This window comes from Pollachius pollachius (assembly GCF_949987615.1).
Source record: "Pollachius pollachius genome assembly, chromosome: 11".
Lineage (NCBI taxonomy): Eukaryota > Metazoa > Chordata > Actinopteri > Gadiformes > Gadidae > Pollachius > Pollachius pollachius.
This window is the reverse complement of record NC_136944.1, coordinates 9,820,130-9,842,328: the sequence shown is the minus strand read 5'-3', so window position 1 is coordinate 9,842,328 and position 22,199 is coordinate 9,820,130. Positions and strand designations below refer to the sequence as shown.

Below are 22,199 nucleotides of genomic sequence, written 5' to 3'. Positions count from 1 at the left end.
ATCCTGTCCTTCTATGTTGCTTGTTTGTTTTTATTAAAACCAAAAGATAAGGTTTTACTGTTTAATCATTGCTATTGATATAGCAAGAAACTGGGCTGCTCACGAGTAACCAGCATTACACATAACTAAATTCTAAATTTCTAATAAATGGACAGCCACATGTATCCAACTAACTGGCATAACCAATTAAAATAGAAGCAGTTAATTTAGTAATAAAGAAAAATCTAATTCTGGAAAAGGTTTTTCAAAGATGTAGTTTACTGAAGTTACCGATAGAGGGTGGTAGAGTATCTTTATTTATTTCCTTTCACCCGTTTCACTTGTCGGTTGTCCTTCAGCGTGTAATCGGTTTATAATCTGAACACACAGCAGGCATATATATAAAATCCAAATCTATATTAAAACGTAGGCCTTTTACTCAATACCTCTTCATAAGCGACAGATTAATTATTCATGATGCCACTACAAAGGCAGATAAGTAGGTCAAAAGGCGCATTCATAATAATGAAGCCACACGGGTGATATAAGATATATGTATATGGTAGATATACATAATATACAAAGTGACCAATAGATTATACATGGAATATAAAAGTAAAAGTAACCATAGCCCTCAAAGGGTAGTACAAGCTAAACTCTGCCCAAATGTTAGGGCTTTCATTTTATTTTACAATCACATACAAAACCGTTGATTGTTTTTGACATCATCTTCGACATTACCATCCACATCATGGACACCATCAAGCTTATTGATGATGGATACCACTGTCAGAAATATATTCACCAGTCATCTATGTCATATAGTCATCAGTTAATCACATCTTTACTCTGACACCGCTGTCATACCCTCAGTCATGGCTTATTCTTATAATCATCACAGTTATTATCACAAAACAGCCTGAGTGATACAATCCTCATCGTAACCACCACCAACACCACCACCATTGTTATCATCATCCCCATTGTTATCATCATCGACATTATCATCATCTTCATACTCGTCGTCATCATGGTCAAGACAATTTTGGTTGATATAGTTTACATCTGTTGGATACAGAACACCCCGAACGTCAGCTAGTTTACATAACTGGCTTCAAAACAGCATACAACCACACTAGCAAAACATAAGGTGAACAAAAAACCTATACAATATATACACATACATAACTTAGGCATATATTTTTTTTTTTACATTTACGAGTATAGTAAAAAACATTTCACTGAAAATAAATTAGAAAATCAAGGACAGTTTGTAAGTGTTTATATTTAAACAGGCAACACAAAGAAGCAAGCAAGAGAAATACAAAATAACAAAATGAATATGAACAAAAAACACATGGATGCATGAAACTTTCATGGATACCTTGCAGGCAGACACAAGGGGGTGAGAGTAAAGGAGCTTCATATGATAACTAAGCCAAGCTTATATCAGTCTTAAAAAGGCCCTTTCACAGATTCTCTCATTTCACGGCTATTTAGTCCAAAAGTAGGTTTACGTTTCATCTCCTATCAAATCAGCCTCCCCAACAAAAAGAAACAAAGAAAGCACAATGAAAGTATGCACATTACAAAACGATGTGGTCTACACAAACAACTGTCGTCAGTCCAGCTGAGTTATAACCATGATGAACTGGAGAAGAAAAAAACGGAACTGTCAATCTGCGGTACTGCAGATCGCTGAGGCTGTCGGTTTCTGAGAGGACTTTGAGCATTAGAATGGAATGTGTTCTAGTGGAGGTTATGCTGCAAAATGTAACTTTCCGTCCATACCCGCCCCCTGGATGACCTCCCGTCATCTTTCACACACACACACACACTTCCTCTCCTCCTCACCCCTAACCTCTTTCTCTCTCTCTCTCTCTCTCTCTCTCTCTCTCTCTCTCTCTCTCTAGCAAACAAACAGACATATGAGCTGTGACCTTGGTGTGCCACGCAAATCTCTTTTTGTTGAGTTTGTACATGTAAAGCACAGTGCTGTGGGCACACGCAGAGTGCACACATTCTATATGTTAAACTGCATACCATACACACATCATACACACATATACACATGTTTGCATGTGGCCCCCTGTCAAAGCACCGAAATGGCAGTTGTGCTTTGCTCAGGTCATTCAGGAAATGAAATCCCCATAAAGACACAGGGAGGAGGAGGAGGAGGAAGGAGGGAGATGGAAGGGGACAACAGAAAGGTCAAGCTTGAGACATAATATTTCAGAGTAGCACACAAACACTCACACAGGCATGCACACACCGACGTGTGTGTAGTATCAGTGTTGTCCTTCTTTACAGTTTGTGTGTGTATGTGTGTGTGTCTGTGTACGCCTGCGGGAGCGTACTTGTGTGTGATTGTCTGCCTGTGTGCGTGTGTGTGTGTGTGCGTGTGTGTATGTGTGTGTCGATGTGCGCAGACACAGTCCAGAACAGTGCTGTCCTTGCAGTCCTGTTTCCTGTGGCCCCTAACCTACTCTCCTTCTGGCCCCCTAGGGGATTGGCCCCTGGATAAGTCTGCCAAAGGTAAATTGTTAGTGTGTTTCATCCTCAACATGTCCAACAACTTGCAGCACAGGTCCGGTTGGCTAGTGCTGTTTATACATGGAATGTGACTTTGCTTTTGTGTGTGTGTGTGTGTGTGTGTGTGTGTGTGTGCGTGTGTGTGTATGTGTGTGTGTGTGTGTGTGTGTGTGTGTGTGTGTGTGTGTGTGTGTGTGTGTGTGTGTGTGTGTGTGTGTGCGTGCGTGTGTGTGTGTATAGGGTGGATGAGTGTATGGTGTATTTGTGTATGGCGGGGTTGGTGTTTGAGGTCACAGGTGGAGGATAAGACTGTCCTTCACTTCTTGTTGGCGACCCGTCTCTTCCTGGTGGCCAGCATGTCGTAGAATGGGTCTCTGCTGATGCTAGCCCTGGAACAGCCAATCAGAGGACAGGATTATGTTAGGACCCAATCAGAGGACAGGATTACGTTAGGACCCAATCAGAGGCTAAGTAATAACATAGTACATTAAAGAGCAAATTGAACATCAGGAAATTACTGTTCACTAAAAATAAGATCAAAGACCAAATAATAACATAATATATTAAAGAGGTTTATCAAAAACCATGAAATGCAGTACATTAAACAGCCAATCAAAGATCAGGAAAATACATAGTTCATGAATGAACCAATCAGCGACCGAGCAAGGCCACTTGAGAGGAGCGGCTTGTGCATCTTTGATATGGAAATACTAGAAGCACATTGACACCAACCCCTACCCTAACTGGATCAAAAATGGGAAAGAAGTTGCAGTGACCTAGTTTCCATGGTTCCTGAAATAACATGCTAACCCCTCGCACCATGAACACACACACGTTTACTCATATTTCATTGAGTTTCCCAGGCATACCTCACTGATTCCCTATTCTGGCAAGATATTGCCCATACACACACAAACACACACACACACACACACTCAGACTTCACACATGATGAATCCCTACCTGCTGTGATACACGTTAAACAGTAGCAAAGAAAAAACAACAGTGCCATTTCCTCATTCTGTTCTGAGCCATTCAGGATCAGGCTTCCCCATACCATCAAAGCACCCACGTCAGGAAGCCATTTTGGCTCCAAATAGAAGCCGAGTTTCATGCATGCTAAATCCTGTTAGCGCCAGCACAAAGCAAGAAGCAGGCTAAACATCTCTGATTCCCTCCACTCTTCCCTCACCAACAGTGAAGCTCTACAGCTCTATACACACACACACACACACCATACTGTGATGTTTATGCTTTTTGGGGGGGAGGGCCACTATTGTCAAACATTTTCCCACAAAACATTTCCCAAGGAACAAGAACCATAGAACAGTGAGTTTATTTTGACGGCCCACTGGAGCATTCCGCTCCGATCATTATGAACTGTGCAGCTGATTTATCCATAGAGTTGGTTTATATTGCCCATGGTGAAAGTGTGTATCTGCCTGCTGCACCAGTGGAGCGGGAACTTACAGAAACTAGAGATGCATGAATCTATCGTCCCAAAGGCAAACGCATGAGCCCAGGCTAACGCTAACGCATTAGCGCATATTATTGGTGTCTGTGACCTAATTTTCTATTGAGATCTACACCCACTTCTACACTTCTACGGACAAACACAAACACACACACAGACACACACATAAAACGCATGTATTAGTGTTTGTGGTTAAATGTTAAGGGTTCTTGGGGTCATCTCTATTATACTATGAATACATGTACTTTATTACAGTGAATTAGCGCTCTGCTGAGCCTTCTTGATTTTACATTGCACCATCCATGTGGCACGACATCACCAGACCAATACGCAAATGCAAATAAGTCTGGGACGTCTCAGTTCATTTTGCATTCCAAGGGGCCTTATCAACGGACCCAACACAAAGGCATCTGGATGCAATTGGATAGACCTACAACCAATCAGGGCAACGAGAAGTGTGACAAATCAGCCGCAGCCATCTTGGTTGTTTATGAAAATTCCTCACCGGTGTTCCCTCCCAAAGGGGGCCCCACAGTTGTGATTGGCATTTGAGATTTCCAAATCTCTCTGATATAAGAACATGAGCTCGCAGATCGTCTGATACCCAGAATATTATCCAGGTGTAGTCTGCAGGCAATTACATCTGGAGCTCATATAACACCAGGGCTGTAACTAACACACACGCACAAACACGTACACAAACCCACACCGCTTACCTGCCACACAGGCCCAGTGGACGGCCATACTATATACTCCCACAGTGCTTCTATAAATGCAATTACCCAATTAAGAGTAAAACGTGGTATGCCACATCTTAATCTGGGTTCCAGTAGTGCAGCTATTTTATGGCAAAACTTCTGGTGGGAGACTGCAGAGCCTAGGTGCTTGTTTCCTCTCTCGTTATGAAGATACAAAGAGATTTGTGCGAGTCATACACTTTTGGCCAAACCACAGTGGTTCAGACCAATCAGCGTCCTATGAGGAACTACCTGATCTACGTGATACGTGGAGGACAGTGATAGACAGATGGTTCATTCAATCCCCTGTCAAGTATTTATTTAAAGTACCTGCCCCAATCCAAACTGTTTTCCAAGGACTAGTTCCGAGATGGTTTTGTCTAACAAACAATCTGGCATGTCAAGTTAAGTCCACACAATGCTGATTTGATACCACACACTTCTTTACAGTTTTCTGCTGCTGGCTGAGTTTGTGTTGGCCAAATACGCACTTACTGATCTCTGCCTCAGCAACGCGATGGGTCGAAACAAACATGAAGTGAAAGAAAGAAAACCCTGGGACTAATTGACTACAAGTCAAACGTAATATATTATCTATTAACTAGACGTTAAGCATCCTGCTCAAAGGCCGCTACCGTTAAGACTGTGGACATCAGGGATTGAACCCAGTACATTTCGGCTCGGAGTAGCCACTACGATATCCTCGTGCCTGTCCGAGGTGAGCGCTAGGGAGATGGTCTTACTTGATGGATTTGATCCACTCTTCCTTCTCCTCCGGCGTGGGCGCCGATATCCTGTACACCACGTGGTTGCCCTCGACGACACGACCGTCCGCTTCCGTCTTGCAGGCCTTGATCACCTGCCCCTTGTGGTTGGGGTTGTACAGCTCAAAGCAGTTCTATTGGTGGAAAGGAGGAGGGGAGGAGGGAGGAGGGAGGAGGGAGGAGGGGAGAAGGGGAGGAGGGAGGAGGGAGGAGGGAGGAGGGGAGAAGGGGAGGAGGGAGGAGGGGAGGAGGGGAGGAGGGAGGAGGGAGGAGGGGAGGAGGGAGGAGGGAGAAGGGGAGGAGGGGAGGAGGGAGGAGGGGAGGAGGGGAGGAGGGAGGAGGGAGGAGGGGAGGAGGGGAGGGAGGAGGGGAGGAGGGAGGAGGGGAGAAGGGGAGGAGGGGAGAAGGGGAGGAGGGGACAAGGGGAGGAGGGGAGGAGGGGAAGAGGGAGGAGGGAGGAGGGGAGGAGGGAGGAGGGAGGAGGGGAGAAGGGGAGGAGGGGAGGAGGGAGGAGGGAGGAGGGGAGAAGGGGAGGAGGGGAGGAGGGGAGGAGGGGAGGAGGGGAAGAGGGAGGAGGGGAGGAGGGGAGGAGGGAGGAGGGAGGAGGGGAGGAGGGAGGAGGGAGAAGGGGAGGAGGGAGGAGGGGAGGAGGGGAGGAGGGGACAAGGGGAGGAGGGGAGGAGGGGACAAGGGGAGGAAGGGGAAGGGGAGAAGGAAAGGGAGGTGACGTCAGAGGAGCTGAAGGGATAACCATTTCGGCCACATCTCAATGTAAACCATGACGTCATCATGACATCATCGTGATGTAAGCGGCGAGGTTTCGGGCCCGATGCTGCGGCGCCCTGGCCATGATGGTCATGATCAAGTTGATATCTAAAATATGATGTCACCACAAACATCCGGACATCGTTTGGCTCACAACACCGCTCAGCACGTTTCTATAAATAGGTTGAATGACAGAGGTTGAATTTAAATGGAGTCCTGGAATGAGCGCAGGAATTTGAAGGAGTGATTTGCAGTGTGCAGTGCCCTGCAGCGGAGTGGTGCGTCTCAGGTAACGCTTGACGATAAATAACAGATAGAGCTGTAATGTATACTGGTGTTGGTGTCCTGCAGAGGTCCTTTAGGAAAGCTTAAATACCAACCAGAAGAGGAGTGGGTATCTTATAACCTCATTCAAAGACCTAACTTGGTTAGTAGATGTAACATATACCTACTACTTTTCTGGTCATGTAAAGGATTATGTAGTGTACGGTCAATAATGTTCACCTCTACTGTCAGAAAACTAACCAGCAACCATCTGATCGTTCACGTCTTTCCAATCAGACCTGACCTTTATGAGATTATGAGAGGGAATAATGTTCAAGGGGAAATTCTGTAAAGACAGAGCGTGATGTTCCCATTTAAGGAAATCCAAAATAAGTTGTTTTTTGTTTGTTATTAAACCACCCACTTGCTTCCGGGGCTCATCCACCTCCCTGATGCTCAGGTTCTCCAGCGGAATGATGCCACGGGGCTCCTTATCCTGGAGGAGGAGGAGGAGGAGGAGGAGGTGGAGGAGGAAGAGGAGGAGGATGAGGAGAAGGGGGAGGAGGAGGAGGAGTAGGAGGAAGAGGAGGAGGTGGAGGAGGAGGAGGAAGAGGAGGAGGAAGAGGAGGAGGAGGAGGAGGAAGAGGAGGAGGTGGAGGAGGAGGAGGAGGAGGAGGAGGAGGATGAGGAGGAGGAGGAGGAGGAGTAGGAGGAAGAGGAGGAGGAGGAGTAGGAGGAAGAGGAGGAGGAGGAGGAGGAGGAGGAAGAGGAGGAGGAAGAGGAGGAGGAGGAGGAGGAGGAAGAGGAGGAGGTGGAGGAGGAGGAGGAGGAGGAGGAGGAAGAGGTGGAGGAGGAAGAGGAGGAGGAAGAGGAGGTGGAGGAGGAGGAAGAGGAGGAGGAGGAAGAGGAGGTGGAGGAGGAAGAGGAGGAGGAGGAGGAGGAAGAGGAGGAGGAGGAGGAGGAGGAGGAAGAGTTGGAGGAGGCGGAGGTGGAGGAGGCGGAGGAGGAGGAGGAAGAGGAGGAGGAGGAGGAGGAGGAGGTGGAGGAGGCGGAGGAGGAGGAGGAAGAGGAGGAGGAGGAGGAGGAGGAGGAGGAGGTGGAGGAGGAGGAGGAGGAGGAGGAGGTAGGGAAGGAGGAGGAAGAGGAGGAGGAGACGGAGGAGGAGGAGGAGGCGGAGGAGGAGGAGGAGGAGGTAGGGAAGGAGGAGGAAGAGGAGGAGGAGGAGGCAGAGGAAGAGGAGGAGGAAGAGGAGGAGGAGGAGGAGGAGGCGGAGGGTAGAGTAGAGGAGGTGAGGTGGGGGTCAGAGGAGGGGAAAAGGGAAGGGAAGAGACCAAGAGTTAGAGAGGACAAACATGGTTTGCTCCCACTTGAATTGAACCTTAATTTCTCTGTCACCCGTTGTTCCTATCTCTTTAACAGGGCGCACGTGTCTGTGGGTGCACTCAAACGAGTGTGTGCACGTGTGCTGTGCATGTGTGTGAACCGGCATGTGTGTGTGTGTGTGTGTGCAGTAAGTTGTCCAGGGGACAGGACGTAATGACGGTGGCCTGGTGGATAATACCAGGGTAGCGGGAGGACATTGCTGACAGAGCAGCTAGCACAGATAAGCACCAATGAGAGGGGAGAACCTCACTCCCAAAAACACACACGCTTTCCCATTAGACAGTAAAGACAAATGGAAGACTTACTGCACTTTTTGTGTACATAATCCTGCCCCAAGTAACAGACACATAGTAAAAAGCAGATACATATACAGTGGGGCAAAAAAGTATTTAGTCAGCCACCAATTGTGCAAGTTCTCCCACTTAAAAAGACGAGAGAGGCCTGTAATTTTCATCATAGGTAAACCTCTGCTATGAGAGACAAAATGAAAAAAAAAATCCAGAAAATCACATTGTCTGATTTTTTAAGAATTCATTTGCAAATTATGGTGGAAAATAAGTATTTGGTCAACTACAAACCAGCAAGATTTCTGGCTGTCACAGACCTGTAACTTCTTCTTTAAGAGGCTCCTCTGTCCTCCACTTGTTACCTGTATTAATGGCACCTGTTTGAACTCCTTATCAGTATAAAAGACACCTGTCCACAACCTCAAACAGTCACACTCCAAACTCCACTATGACCAAGACCAAAGAGCTGTAAAAGGACACCAGAAACACAATTGTAGACCTGCACCAGGCTGGGAAGTCTGAATCTGCAATAGGTAAGCAGCTTGGTGTGAAGAAATCAACTGTGGGAGCAATTATTAGGAAATGGAGTACATACAAGACCACTGATAATCTCCCTCGATCTGGGGCTCCATGCAAGATCTCACCCTGTGGGGTCAAAATGATCACAAGAACGATGAACAAAAATCCCAGAACCACACGGGGGGACCTAGTGAATGACCTCCAGAGAGCTGGGACCAAAGTAACAAAGGCTACCATCACTAACACACTACGCCGCCAGGGACTCAAATCCTGCAGTGCCAGACGTGTCCCCCTGCTAAAGCCAGTGCATGTCTGGGCCCGTTTGAAGTTTGCTAGAGAGCATTTGGATGATCCAGAATGGGATTGACATTCTCCCAGGATTGGGAGAATGTCATATGGTCAGATGAAACCAAAATATAACTTTTTGGTAAAAACTCAACTCGTCGTGTTTGGAGGAGAAAGAATGCTGAGTTGCATCCAAAGAACACCATACCTACAGTGAAGCATGGGGGTGGAAACATCATGCTTTGGGGCTGTTTTTCTGCCAAGGGACCAGCACGTCTGATCCGTATGACGGAAAGAATGAATGGGGCCATGTATTGTGAGATTTTGAGTGAAAACCTCCTTCCATCAGCAAGGGCACTGAAGATGAAACGTGGCTGGGTCTTTCAGCATGACAATGACCCCAAACACACCGCCCGGGCAACGAAGGAGTGGCTTCGTAAGAAGCATTTCAAGGTCCTGGAGTGGCCTAGCCAGTCTCCAGATCTCAACTCCATAGAAAATCTTTGGAGGGAGTTGAAAATCTGTGTGGCCCAAAAACATCACTGCTCTAGAGGAGATCTGCATGGAGGAATGGGCCAAAATACCAGCAGCAGTGTGTGAAAACCTTGTAAAGACTTACTGAAAACGTTTGACCTCTGTCATTGCCAACAAAGGGCATGTAACAGAGTATTGAGATGACCTTTTGTTATTGACCAAATACTTATTTTCCACCATAATTTGCAAATAAATTCTTTAAAAATCAGACAATATGATTTTCTAGATTTTTTTTTTTTCATTTTGTCTCTCATAGCTGAGGTATACCTATGATGAAAATTACAGGCCTCTCTCATCTTTTTAAGTGGGAGAACTTGCACAATTGGTGGCTGACTAAATACTTTTTTGCCCCACTGTATGTACAAGCACTAACAACTAAAAATCCCATGCACATATGTGTGTTAAAACTTTAAACATGAAGACTTACTGTGGTGTATTCAAAGTAGTAAAGGCAGTTGTCTGTCAGGATGAACCACCGTCGCTTCCAGGTTTTCACCCGGCCCCCTGACAGGAAGTAAGCACAGGAAGGAACAGGAAGTGACCAAAAGGTGAAGGACTGGAAGGCACCTCCAGACAGGAAGTGATCTGACAGGGATGTCCCTAAACCTGTGCTAAGTACATTGAAAAATGAATGATCTATACATGAAGATATCCTACAGTTTTAAAGACAGATAGAGTATCATTTGTAATCATGAATGAAAAATAATCATATTGGTGTAAGCTAAAATAAATATGTAATATATAAAAAATCTGGCAAACCATACATTTTCTTCTTAGATTCCAACTCATTAGGACAATGTTTCATTAAAATAATACATTATTAATTTGCATCATATTAACATTGTAGAGCAAGCAAAGAATGACACACACACAAACACACACACACACATGCACACACACCCACAGACACACACACACACACACACACACAGAAAAGAAACACGGGCACAAGCATGTACACATGTTGAAGAGGACTGTACACATTTGGAGCGATCTAACACAATACTCCAGAGTGATGTCCCCTGATTGTTCAGCCCAGGACAATCATAACAACAGCAACAGTGCAACCAAAGTCATCCACAAAGACAAGATAAATCGTTTCTCTTTTTGGCTGTGAGTAGAAAGCATGAGAGCTTGCGCAACAGCCCCACGTGGCATGTAAGTATATGCACACATGTAAACACACACATTAACTCAGAAGTCCCAGTACAATGCAACAGCAGACGCAGGGTATTAAGAGGCTGAGAACAGTAACTATAGGAGATACTAAAAGTAAAAGTGCTACATGAGCAAATCTCAGAGATATGGCTCACACATGCTGCTGCCTCTGCATGTATGTGTTTATGTGTCTAGCATACATACATACTTTAGCATACTCCGTCTTCTGCTGCTTTGCTCAAAGTGGCATATTACTACACCGTCAAAACACAACGACAGGGTGGTCCTCTTTATTTAAGTGTGTCTTTTAAACTCAAATCTCCACCCTGGGAGATGAGGAATCCTGTTTTATCCGTTAGTTTCTCTTTTTATGACCGGTGTTTTCCGTCGTTCCTTCAAGTTCTCCAGGGATCCGTTTGCAAAAGTAAAATTTGAGAAATATTACTGGAATAGTGTCCCTGAGAGGAAACACAGGAGAATGTTATGGTGCTGGTTATTTAAACCATGCTGGGTTAATCGGAATAGACTATATATACACATATGCTCGATTTGATTACACTATAGAGACATTCCATAGGCGTTGTTGGAATGTTACAATAAATGATGTCTGTGTTTGTTTCTGTGCATGTGTGCGCATTTGTCTGTGTGTGTGTGTGTGTGTGTGTGTGTGTGAATGAGTGAATTGTGTGCGCGTGTGTGTGTATGTGAATGCACGAAGGTGAAGAACCACAGTGAAGCTGCCTGCAGCAGCATGTCCACCTCTGAAAGGGCAACAAACAAACGTCCTGGTAACTCAGCACCACGGTGGATCAGGAAGTGGACACCAGGAGAAAAGCTCATTGGGCTGTAAAGTTTCAAAGACTCATTAAGGCCCTCCGGTGGGCAGTTGCGGGGGAGTCATGCATGCAAAGCCATGAGGTGAGTACAGAGTGTAGAAAGACGGAGGTGTGCTGATGCAAAACACATGCCAGCACACAGAACTCAGGACTGATAGGACACAAATGAGCAGTTCCAAAAACTCTCCGAGCACACTTTTCAGCACACACCCACACCCACACACACTCATACTAACTCACACACACACACACACTCACACACACACACACACACGCACACACGCACGCACGCACGGACGCACGCACGCACGCACGCACGCACGCACGCACGCACACACGCACGCACGCACACACACACACACACACACATTCAAAAACACTCACACACACATATTCAAATGTACATACTAAAACACAATGCAAACTAAGATACACACATTTAAGCACACACACACAAAATACACATTCATTAAAATGCCTACACGCACACACTCACTCACAAACACACTCCAAGCAAATACCATTAAGCACATTTATACCATTCGATCTCCCGGGTCAAATCCACAAATATTTATGATGATTCATGTGGTGTGTTTACTGTGTAGGTGTGTTGCCAGGTGTGCACAGACACTGGCTTCAAAACAAATAACACACACTGGGGCAAATAACAAAGGCATTATGTCCAACTGTTACCTGGTCCTTAATGACCTGTCTATGTATCCACTGTCTAACCCCGACCTGCTCCTAAATAACTTGTCTCTGTACTCACTGTCTAACCCTAACCTGCTTCGAAATAACCTGTCTCTGTACGCACTGTCTAACCCCCGACCTGCTCCTTAAAGACCTTTCTCTGTACTACCTGTCAAACCCTTACTTGCTCCTTAATGACCTGTCTCTGTACTCACTGTCTAACCCCTACCTGCTCCTTATGGACCTGTCTCTGTATCTACTGTCTTACCTTCACCTGCTCATTAATGACCTGTCTCTGTACTCACAGTCAAACCCTGATCTGTTCCTTAATGACCTGTATCAGTATCCACTGTCTTACCCCTACCTGCTCCTTGATGACCTGTCTCTGTATTCACTGTCCAACCCTTACCTGCTCCTTAATGACCTGTATCAGTATCCACTGTCCAAATCCTACCTGGTTCCAAATGACCTGTCTCCATATACACTGTCTAAACCTTACCTTAATGACTTGTTTCCCAGTGACCCAAATCCCTTTTAACTGTAGGTAACTTTGGACGGAAGCAGGTCTATATTGAATCACTACACTAACCCTCCGATGTGACTGAGAGCCAGATCATATCAGAGGGGCTTGGTTTGCACTCACCTAGTTTGAGCAGCCAGCCCTCTCGGTCTGGGTTGAAGAAGGTGTGCGTGAGGTCGTTCCCGTCGTCCTCAGGGATCTTAAAGGGTTCACTTTTTATGCTCTCGTACAGATTCTGGGTATGAAACAGAGAGAGAGAGAGAGAGAGGGAGAGAGAGAGAGAGAGAGAGAGGGAGAGAGAGAGAGAGAGCGATAAAAGGGAAAGAGATGTAAAGACTTGATTTGAGCTAACGCACGGTTCCCTCCAGCTGGAACCACAACTTGAGAAGTCTGGACACACACACACACACACACACACACACACACACACACACACACACACACACACACACTACAACAACGATACCTCCCCTCACACATAACCTATCACACATGACAGGTTTATTTGCACAATAAACCTATCAAGACCTATCATGCCCAACTTGACACACACACACACACACACACACACACACACACACACACACACACACACACACACACACTGTGGGCTCACCCGGAGCAGGTCCTCTGGCAGGTCCCCCCCCTCGTTGATGCCTCTGTTCATGGAGATGAAGCGCTCGACGGGGGGCTTGTCGCGCACGTTGGGGTTGTGGAGGCTGGTGTTCAGCATGATGATGGCAAAGGACAGCACGTAGCATGTGTCTGGGGGCAGAGCGAACACGCCACACACACATGACGTCACACACATGACGTCACACAGAAGATGGTCCAATGAATGCTTGCATTCAAAATGGTTTGTCGTTCTGTGATTCGTTTACCGTCTCCGCCACTGATATTAGCATATTAGTCAGATCCCATGTAAATTGTATCTCATTATAACCTGGGCTATTAATTAAAAAACTTTGTTCCGAGAACGAATTGCCCTCAAAATGACTTAATCCTGATGATGGATGAAGTAAAATTGCCTCATTAACAGCCACGGTAGACGGAAATTTTTCATTTTTCCTTGTGGAAGTATTAAACAGTCAAATCAAGTTTTTGTTAAACCATTCAGTTTACTGGCTTGCTTCATGACATCAGCCCTTAATATCACTTCCTCTGAGTTTCTGTAGAATCGTCTTCGGTCGGCTAATGCAGTGACCTTGACCAATACTACTCGGTGGTCGGTCACCAATACATTCTTTACAATACTCTTGTTATGTTGGTCGTCAGTATTATAATTATTATCATTAGCCCGGATGGACTCGGTGATTGGATGAATCAGCTGTCTATCTAGATGAGGGTATGCTGCCTGTTGACCTTGCCCTGCCTGCTAGGAGTGAGATATTAATCCAGTAAGCTTCCCGCTTTTCTAGGTCACAAACCTGATCCCATTCGCAACAGATATGACTTCCCAAGGACATGTATCTGTCTGTCTATCTGTCTGTCTGTCTGTTTGTCATTGTGAATGTAATTTATCTGTCTACCCGTCAGTCTCACTACCTATCTTGATATCTATCTATCTATCCATCCATCAGTCCATCCATCTGTCTGCCCATCCATCTATTTCTCTCTCTATCCATGCAATCCGCATATCCAATACACTTTAAACGCTATAAATAATTCAGAACACCAGTGTTACTCTGTTGCCCTACTTTTAACCCATTCACACATACTTACACACACACACACACACACACACACACACACACACACACACACACACGCTCACACAAACATTTATGCTCACACACGTACACTCACAAACATTTATATTCACACACATGTAAAACAATACATACATACATTACACACACATACACATACACACACAAACATGTACACCCACACACATGTACACCCACACACACACAAACACACACACATACGTACATTACACACACTTGGAACATCTTACGCCATGTGACTCGTGAGTGTAATACTTAAGAAGCCTTGGCTGGAACCCCATTAATATGGATGACCACCTCCCCCCAACACACACCTCCTTAGCACATCCCTGACCGCCACAATCAAGAGGGGACGGGAGAGGGTAGGTGGGGAGGGTGCATCACTGGTCAATACCCCCTTCACTAATCATTACCACCCACCACCACCGTTGATATGTACACACCAGATGGAGAGGGGACCCTGAGTTGTAGCGTTCAACCGCAACGCAATTACCATTCCTTTATTGAGCTCTGCATGGCAGTTAACAATCCCCCCCCGGAGCGAGAGGAATGAGACCCGGACAAGAAGAACCACAACAAAGTCAAGGAGATGAATTAATGAGGTTTAGACAAACGGTGATGCCGAATTCGACAGCGCAATATCAAACGCATCCTCCCTCTGTCAGAAGACCCTCCGTACCAATGTCCCTCCGGCCGCTGAACCCGTGTAACTGGGGCGAATGACGCTCCCCTCTGAAGCCTTCTCATAAGTCCAAGAACACTCTCTTGCCAAAAACACTAATTTGGTGCACCCCATTACAGGCATTCGGTCGGGAGATGAGAACGCCTGGAAGGGGGTTGCACACACACGAGGAGATGTGATGAGATGTTCTGATGGATCCATCAGAGAGGAGGACCAGCTCAAGGTCCTTGCTGTGTAAAGGAATAATACACTGTAATAAAGAGAGCCTCTGTGGAGGTTTTGGAGGCGGGGGGACTGATCTGTGTCTTGGTTGGGGGGAGGGGGGGGATGTGTGGAAGGCTGGTCAAGTAATGTTTTCTTTCCTGAGACACAGGGCCGCCTGCATTAGCTGACTGTGTGTGTGTGTGTGTGGGTGGGTGGATGTGTGGCCGTGGCTGTGGCTGTTGCTGTGTTTGTGTGTGCGTTTTTGTGTGTGTGTGTGTGTGTGTCTGTGAGTGTGTGTGTGTGGCCATGGCCGTGTGTATGTGTGTGTGTGTGTGGCCCTGGCTGTGTGTGTGTGTGTGTGTGTGTGTGTTAGGTACCTGTGGACTGGAAGACGCCTGGATTGCATCCACAGTATCTGGAGGCAAAGGCCTCCATCATGCGATCAATCTTCTGGGCTTCACCAGGAAGTCTAAAGCTCCACAGGAACTGTCTGCAGATGCACAACAGTAGGGAGGTAGGAAAATAGGAAGGAAGGATGGAAGGAAGGAAAGACAGAAGGAAAGCATGTACTCGATTTAAAGAGTGGCAAATTACTTCTACGCTGTGTATTCATAGAAGTAATTGAAAAGCATTTGAACATGAACGCAAGCACACAAACACGCACACACACACACATACACATGCACACACATAAACACACAAACAAGCACACACACATTCAAAATAAACACTGCTCACCTTAAAGCTTGTACTAAATTAAGGTCAGCAAACTCGTGCAGCTCAACAAACGCCTGCAGCACCTTAATGTTGAAGTCATCACTGAGCAGCACAGAAGGGTGGGAATACAACGGTTAACGTCAGAAAACTTTTCCGATTCTAACATGAACATGGATCTATTAATAAGTGGAATCTTTAGGAACACCAATGAGCCACGGCTGACAGGAATGTTTTTGGGGCATCCAAGAAACTGAGACACTGTTAAATATCACCGACAGCAGGGAGCTGAATCTGTATAATTTAAAAGTTATATTATGGATTCATGAGAATATTCTAACATTTCCAATGATACCATCATCATTCAAGTGTTAATCACAGGTGGGGGGGGGGGTAGTTAACCAAAAAGGGAAACCTCTTGTTCTGGCTTAGGCTGCCATGTTGTTCTAACATTTACGTTCACATTCAGGGCATTTAGCCGATACTTTTATCCAAACCAACTTACAATGGTTCATACACGCATTCACACACCGATGGCAGAGTCAACCATGCAAGGCGAGCCAGCTTGTACGAAGCAGTTAGGGTTAAGTGCTCTTGCTCAGGGACACCTCGACACTCAGCTAGGAGGAGCCGGGGCTCAAACTAGCAACCTTCCGGTTACAAGTCAACCCGCTCTACCTCAGCTAAGCAGATCCAAACCGCCCCAAATCCAATTGATTCCACACCAATAACAAACGTCATGTAGGTATAAACAGGATTCCTCCTCCAGCTCCATAACTCCAGTCTCGCCTATGTATACCAACTACTCCAGAAGAGGAGGATGGAAGACAGGAAGTGGGGAGGAAGGGAGGGCCTCCCTTCCTTCTCCCCTTGTTGTCTTCCATCCTCCTCTTCTTCCTGTCAGAGAAGGGAGGAGGTGGGAGAGAATTATAGCTTAGCTTCCTTACCGTTCCCCCAAGTAGTCTCCGATGACCGTTTTGTTGAGGCCTTCGCCTTTGTAGAGGAACTGAGCGATGTCCTCGGGGGTGTGCTGGAGTAGGTCGTTCTCCAGGAGGAACTGGATGCCCTGTGGAGACACATGGCAAACGTACACACATACACACAGACAAACACACACACGGCCACACACACCCACACACATATACACAAACACACACACACACACAAGTGCATACACACACACACACATACAAATCGCACACACATACACACAGTCACACACGTACATACACACACAAGGACACACAAACACACACACACACACACACACACACACACACACACACACAGACACATACACACACACACACACACATACACACACATACACACATACACACAAACACACACATGAAATCCATTGCAATCACAAGTCATTTTTGCCTAACGATATCCCTTTATTCCTTCAAGCTGATTTGATGAGTTGAGTCCTTTTTCCCTCCTGGCTACTGAGCTAGGCAGCTCACCAATTACTGTTCACTCACGTGGCCCATTCAGGCCACTCACATTAGGGCAACGCTGCCTATGGACGGCGTTTCGTGTTCTTCAGGAAGTACGAAACACTGAGGGGGCGGAGCGTCAGACCACGCCCCTGAGTCTTTCCAACAGTGAGGTCATAAGATGACTTTTAGATTCGATTAACATACTCCCTCTAAATGTTCCTGACCATTTATTTGGTAGATGTGTGGTGGATACATCCCTGTGATTTGTTATGGTTATTTTACATTTTAACATCCTGTTGGCCATCGCTTTAAATCAACGTGGATGAAATGTCATATGTTTTGATTGTTTGTAGTAAAAGAAATACACTGCTTTTTAAAAGCAAACTACACCTCAATATGTATCCATTCTTTCTCTATAAAGATCGTCCGAAGTCGTATACTTTGCGGATTTACGGACTGCACATTGCCTGCGTCTTGTAAAAGCTTACAATGTTCGTGCTGTGATTAAAACATCTAATCAATGCTTGCCTTAGACGTGTCTGACTACCTTTTCATTTAGCTACAAATTCATTGTCAGACGCTTTGGATGAAAGCATCTGCTGAATGAGCAAGCATTTAGACTGTTCCTGAGGTTTGAGGTTTAGAATATGACAGCTGACCCTTTGCAAGGATAAAATAACAAAAACAGGAAACATATCAGTGTGGTTTCCTACGCTGTCTAATTAAATCATGTTGAAAATGTAATCTCATGTCCACCATAAAAAATACCAGCCTGCCGTAACTCAATAGGCCCTTTAGAATTTAATTTGAGAAGCAAGAGGATGCCTGACCTTTTTGGGGTCCATGTTGAATTTCTTTCTTCCCATGGCGATCTGTTTGTTTCTTTGTGTCGTTTTGCTGTAATCAAGAAAACAGACACAAGCTACATGATTAGACACCAACCCCAGGTTTTGTTTTTTCATTTATTGAACAAATTATGTGGTTGCATGAATGTTTTGTTACATGAATGGTTATTATTACTCTTCATGAAAACAGGCAGATGGAGAAATATACAAACAGCTGAAAATGGGTTTGACCTGTCTGTCAACCAGCCGTCATGCTTTTTGAAAGGTTTGTATTTTCCTGTAAAATTTCCCTCTCAACAACCGTCTATTTTAAGATAGATTTGCATACATCCCACATGGAAATAGCCACCTGCACAGGTGTGTGTGTGTGAGTGTGTGTGTGTATTCTTTTTGCCCCCTCGCCATCTGCACAGAAACGCTGTCACCCTCCCCGCTAATCCAACCAATCAGCACCTCGGTCTGAATGGAGCATGTTTAGACATGTTTGGTCAGCGATTACTTCCGTTTCCCTCTTCAAACGCATGCGAGTTAGTGCAGGTGGACACACACACACACACACACACACACACACGCACACACACACACACACACACACAAACCTATACATACACACACACACAAACACACACAAGGATGACAGGTGTGAGGCTCGGGGGAGTGAGCGGTTGAAAGATGTTGAAAGAGGAAAGAGAGGGAGAAGAGAGTGAAAGATACAATAGAAAAGCTCAAAGGGTAAAATCGTACCTATCCCCCACGCAGGTCAACTGCTCGATCTCGGTCATCACTTCTGCAATTTCAAACTTTAACCGCTGCAATGGAGAAGATAAGCAAGTTAGTTTTTATGCTAGCTAAAACCACTCGACCCATTGGGTTTAGATAAAAGAACAAGCCGTGTCGGGACAGAGGCGAAACAATGTCTTTGTCCAATATTGATAGTTAGTCCTATTTGAAGTGCGCAAACATAAATACAGCCAAGCTTTGTGTGCTATGCTCCGTTACAACAATTGGATTTTTATTCTTGTTTGTGTCACGCTACCACAAACATGAGGTGAAATTCAGGCTTTGTATGCCTGAGGCATTATACTGACACTTCCAATAAGACAGAGGCTCGACCGATTAAACACAGTCCTGCGACAAAGTGCCCAAACATGAATTAGCTTTTGCATCATTGTGCATTTTTTCTATAATTTCTCCATCATACGCCATGTTGCACATAGACAAAAAACGCTGACAGCAACACTTATATTGGTTCATGTCCTCAAGCTACCTGTTAATATGCCATTATTTTAAAGGGCCTTTCACAGCTATAGTCGATGTGTAGTATATGTGTGATGTGATGTGATGTGATGTATAGTGGGGTTGGTGTGTAGTATATGTGATGTGATGTATAGTGGGGTTGGTGTGTAGTATATGTGATGTGATGTATAGTGGGGTTGGTGTGTAGTATATGTGATGTGATGTATAGTGGGGTTGGTGTGTAGTATATGTGATGTGATGTATAGTGGGGTTGGTGTGTAGTATATGTGATGTGATGTATAGTGGGGTTGGTGTGTAGTATATGTGATGTGATGTATAGTGGGGTTGGTGTGTAGTATATGTGATGTGATGTATAGTGGGGTTGGTGTGTAATATATGTGATGTGATGTATAGTGGGGTTGGTGCGTAGTATATGTGATGTGATGTATAGTGGGGTTGGTGTGTAGTATATGTGATGTGATGTATAGTGGGGTTGGTGCGTAGTATATGTGATGTGATGTATAGTGGGGTTGGTGCGTAGTATATGGGATGTGATGTTTAGTTGCCTTGATGTGCAATGTATCTGATGTGTTGTAAAGCTGGGTTGACGGGATGGTGGCATTGCATAACAGCATCAGCCGAACAGTGAGAGTCATTACCTCAATATCATCCAGCAGCTCTTTTTTCCTGCGCCGGATGTTGGAAAGCTCATCTTTCTCCTCTAGAGACAAGTCCTCCGGTACTGAGCGTTTAACAAAGGGGAGAAGAAAAAAGAGAACAAGATTACAAAACAGTAGCAGATACGTGCAAGCGATATGAGAAACAGAAAGATGCCGTGAGTGTATGTGTGTGTGTGTGTGTGTGTGTGTGTGTGTGTGTGTGTGTGTGCGGGTGTGCGTGTGTGTGTGTGTGTGTGTGTGCAGGTGTGTGTGTGTGTGTGTGTGTCTGTGCGGGTGGAGAATACAGTCGACAGCCAAGCAACCTGTCCTTCCACAGTTAAATGGATTAGGCTGGATGTGACCCAGTGCATACCAAATCGCTGAATCTCTCTATACTCTCAAACACTTAACTGGTAACCTTCCCCTGCACCCTGCACAGCAGGATCGAGTGTGTCAGAGCAGGAGATCCAGCTAACTCAGAGTAAAATACAATCAAGAGTACTTTTATTTTTAAAGGAAAAACATACTTGCACAGTAGTTGTACAGCCAATTATAATATATAAATGCTTAGTGAACAAAATAATTATTACAAAATTCGGTCCTATTATGCACATAAGATGAGATACCCCCCCCCCCTACAATGAAATATAGAATTGTACACACTCTGTCTCTAAATATCAGTTGTCCTGTTCTTAACGGTCCACCTGCTCAGAGTGGTTCATTAGCACATCATAAAGATATATAGGTCAGACGGCCGCCGTCTGGCTGACAGATAAACACACGTTTACTGCCTGACCACGTTGTATGCACAGGTGAGCTCTGTGTGATACTGCATGTATGCACACACACACTACAAAGATACACAAAGGCAATACAATGTACGCATACATACATCAAACTTGACACACATTTATTTTATTCAAAGGCACAGGTCCTGAGAGACCACTACTTATCGTTCATTTAATGGTTCCACGTTAACCCTACCCCCCATCCCCATATCTCTCTGATGTTCCCTCTACCCCCCACCCCCAACACACACACACACACACAGACACACACACACACACACACAAACACACACACACACACACACACACCAAACGGCAATCCATTTGAGAGCATGCTCATAGGAAGTAGGTCATTCTCACTTGAAGCTACAGCAGACGGAGCTTCTGCTATACGCTCTTCGTTCTCTCATAGACCAACGCACACACACACACAATCACGTATATAAACACTCACACACACACTTACATATATACTCACATCTACACTGACATATACACACATGCACGCACACACACACACACAGGCACATACACACACATATATACACGCGCACACACACACACACACTTGCAGTGAGAGTGGATTGAAATCCCCTTAACGTAATCACACAGCTCTAAGCAGCTTTGCACTCTCTTGTTTCCCCTTCCTTTTGTGATGAATGAGGCGAGAGAAACATTCTACACCCAGTACATCTCTTTCTCTGACTCTCAGAGAGAGAGAGAAGAGAGAGAGAGAGAGAGAGAGAGAGAGAGAGAGAGAGAAAGAGAGAGAGAGAGAGAGAGAGAGAGAGATGAAGACCATCAGGTTTCGGACACATGAACAGCTCCTTGTCATGGACGAGGAAGCACTTTGCTTGGCCCGGTGCCCAGTTGGTTAATGATGGCTCTGTGAATATGGCTCCGTTGCCCTAATAATATGGCAATTAGTGAACAGGAATAATCTTAAATTAGCTGGGAAGCAAAATCGATGAAATGTGGGGCAGATGGGAAGTAAAGTGAGTAAAGTACAGATGTATAAATGTGTGGATAGATAGTAGATAGATAGAAACAACGATATCAGATAGATAGAAAGCTAGACAGATAGATAGATAAGTAGATATATAGTTTGATTGAAATTGCAATATATGCAATATGCACACAGTATTATATTGTCTACAATACACAATCTATTT

At 45.2% G+C, this 22,199-nt stretch overlaps 1 protein-coding gene across 1 annotated transcript; it reads right to left on the bottom strand.

The window, feature by feature from the left end:
• Positions 1-578: 578 nt before the first annotated feature.
• On the bottom strand, positions 579-20,268 carry cyth3b (cytohesin 3b). Its single transcript, XM_079747015.1, has 12 exons — positions 20,240-20,268; positions 19,089-19,153; positions 18,330-18,396; positions 17,005-17,123; positions 16,082-16,162; positions 15,721-15,833; positions 13,344-13,492; positions 12,851-12,962; positions 9,951-10,027; positions 6,940-7,011; positions 5,466-5,620; positions 579-2,900 (listed from the first exon to the last, which is right to left on the bottom strand). The coding sequence occupies exons 2-12, from the start codon at positions 19,124-19,126 to the stop codon at positions 2,828-2,830; spliced, it is 1,056 nt and encodes a 351-aa protein (XP_079603141.1). The 5' UTR covers positions 19,127-19,153; positions 20,240-20,268; the 3' UTR covers positions 579-2,827.
• Between the last annotated feature and the right edge of the window lie 1,931 nt (positions 20,269-22,199).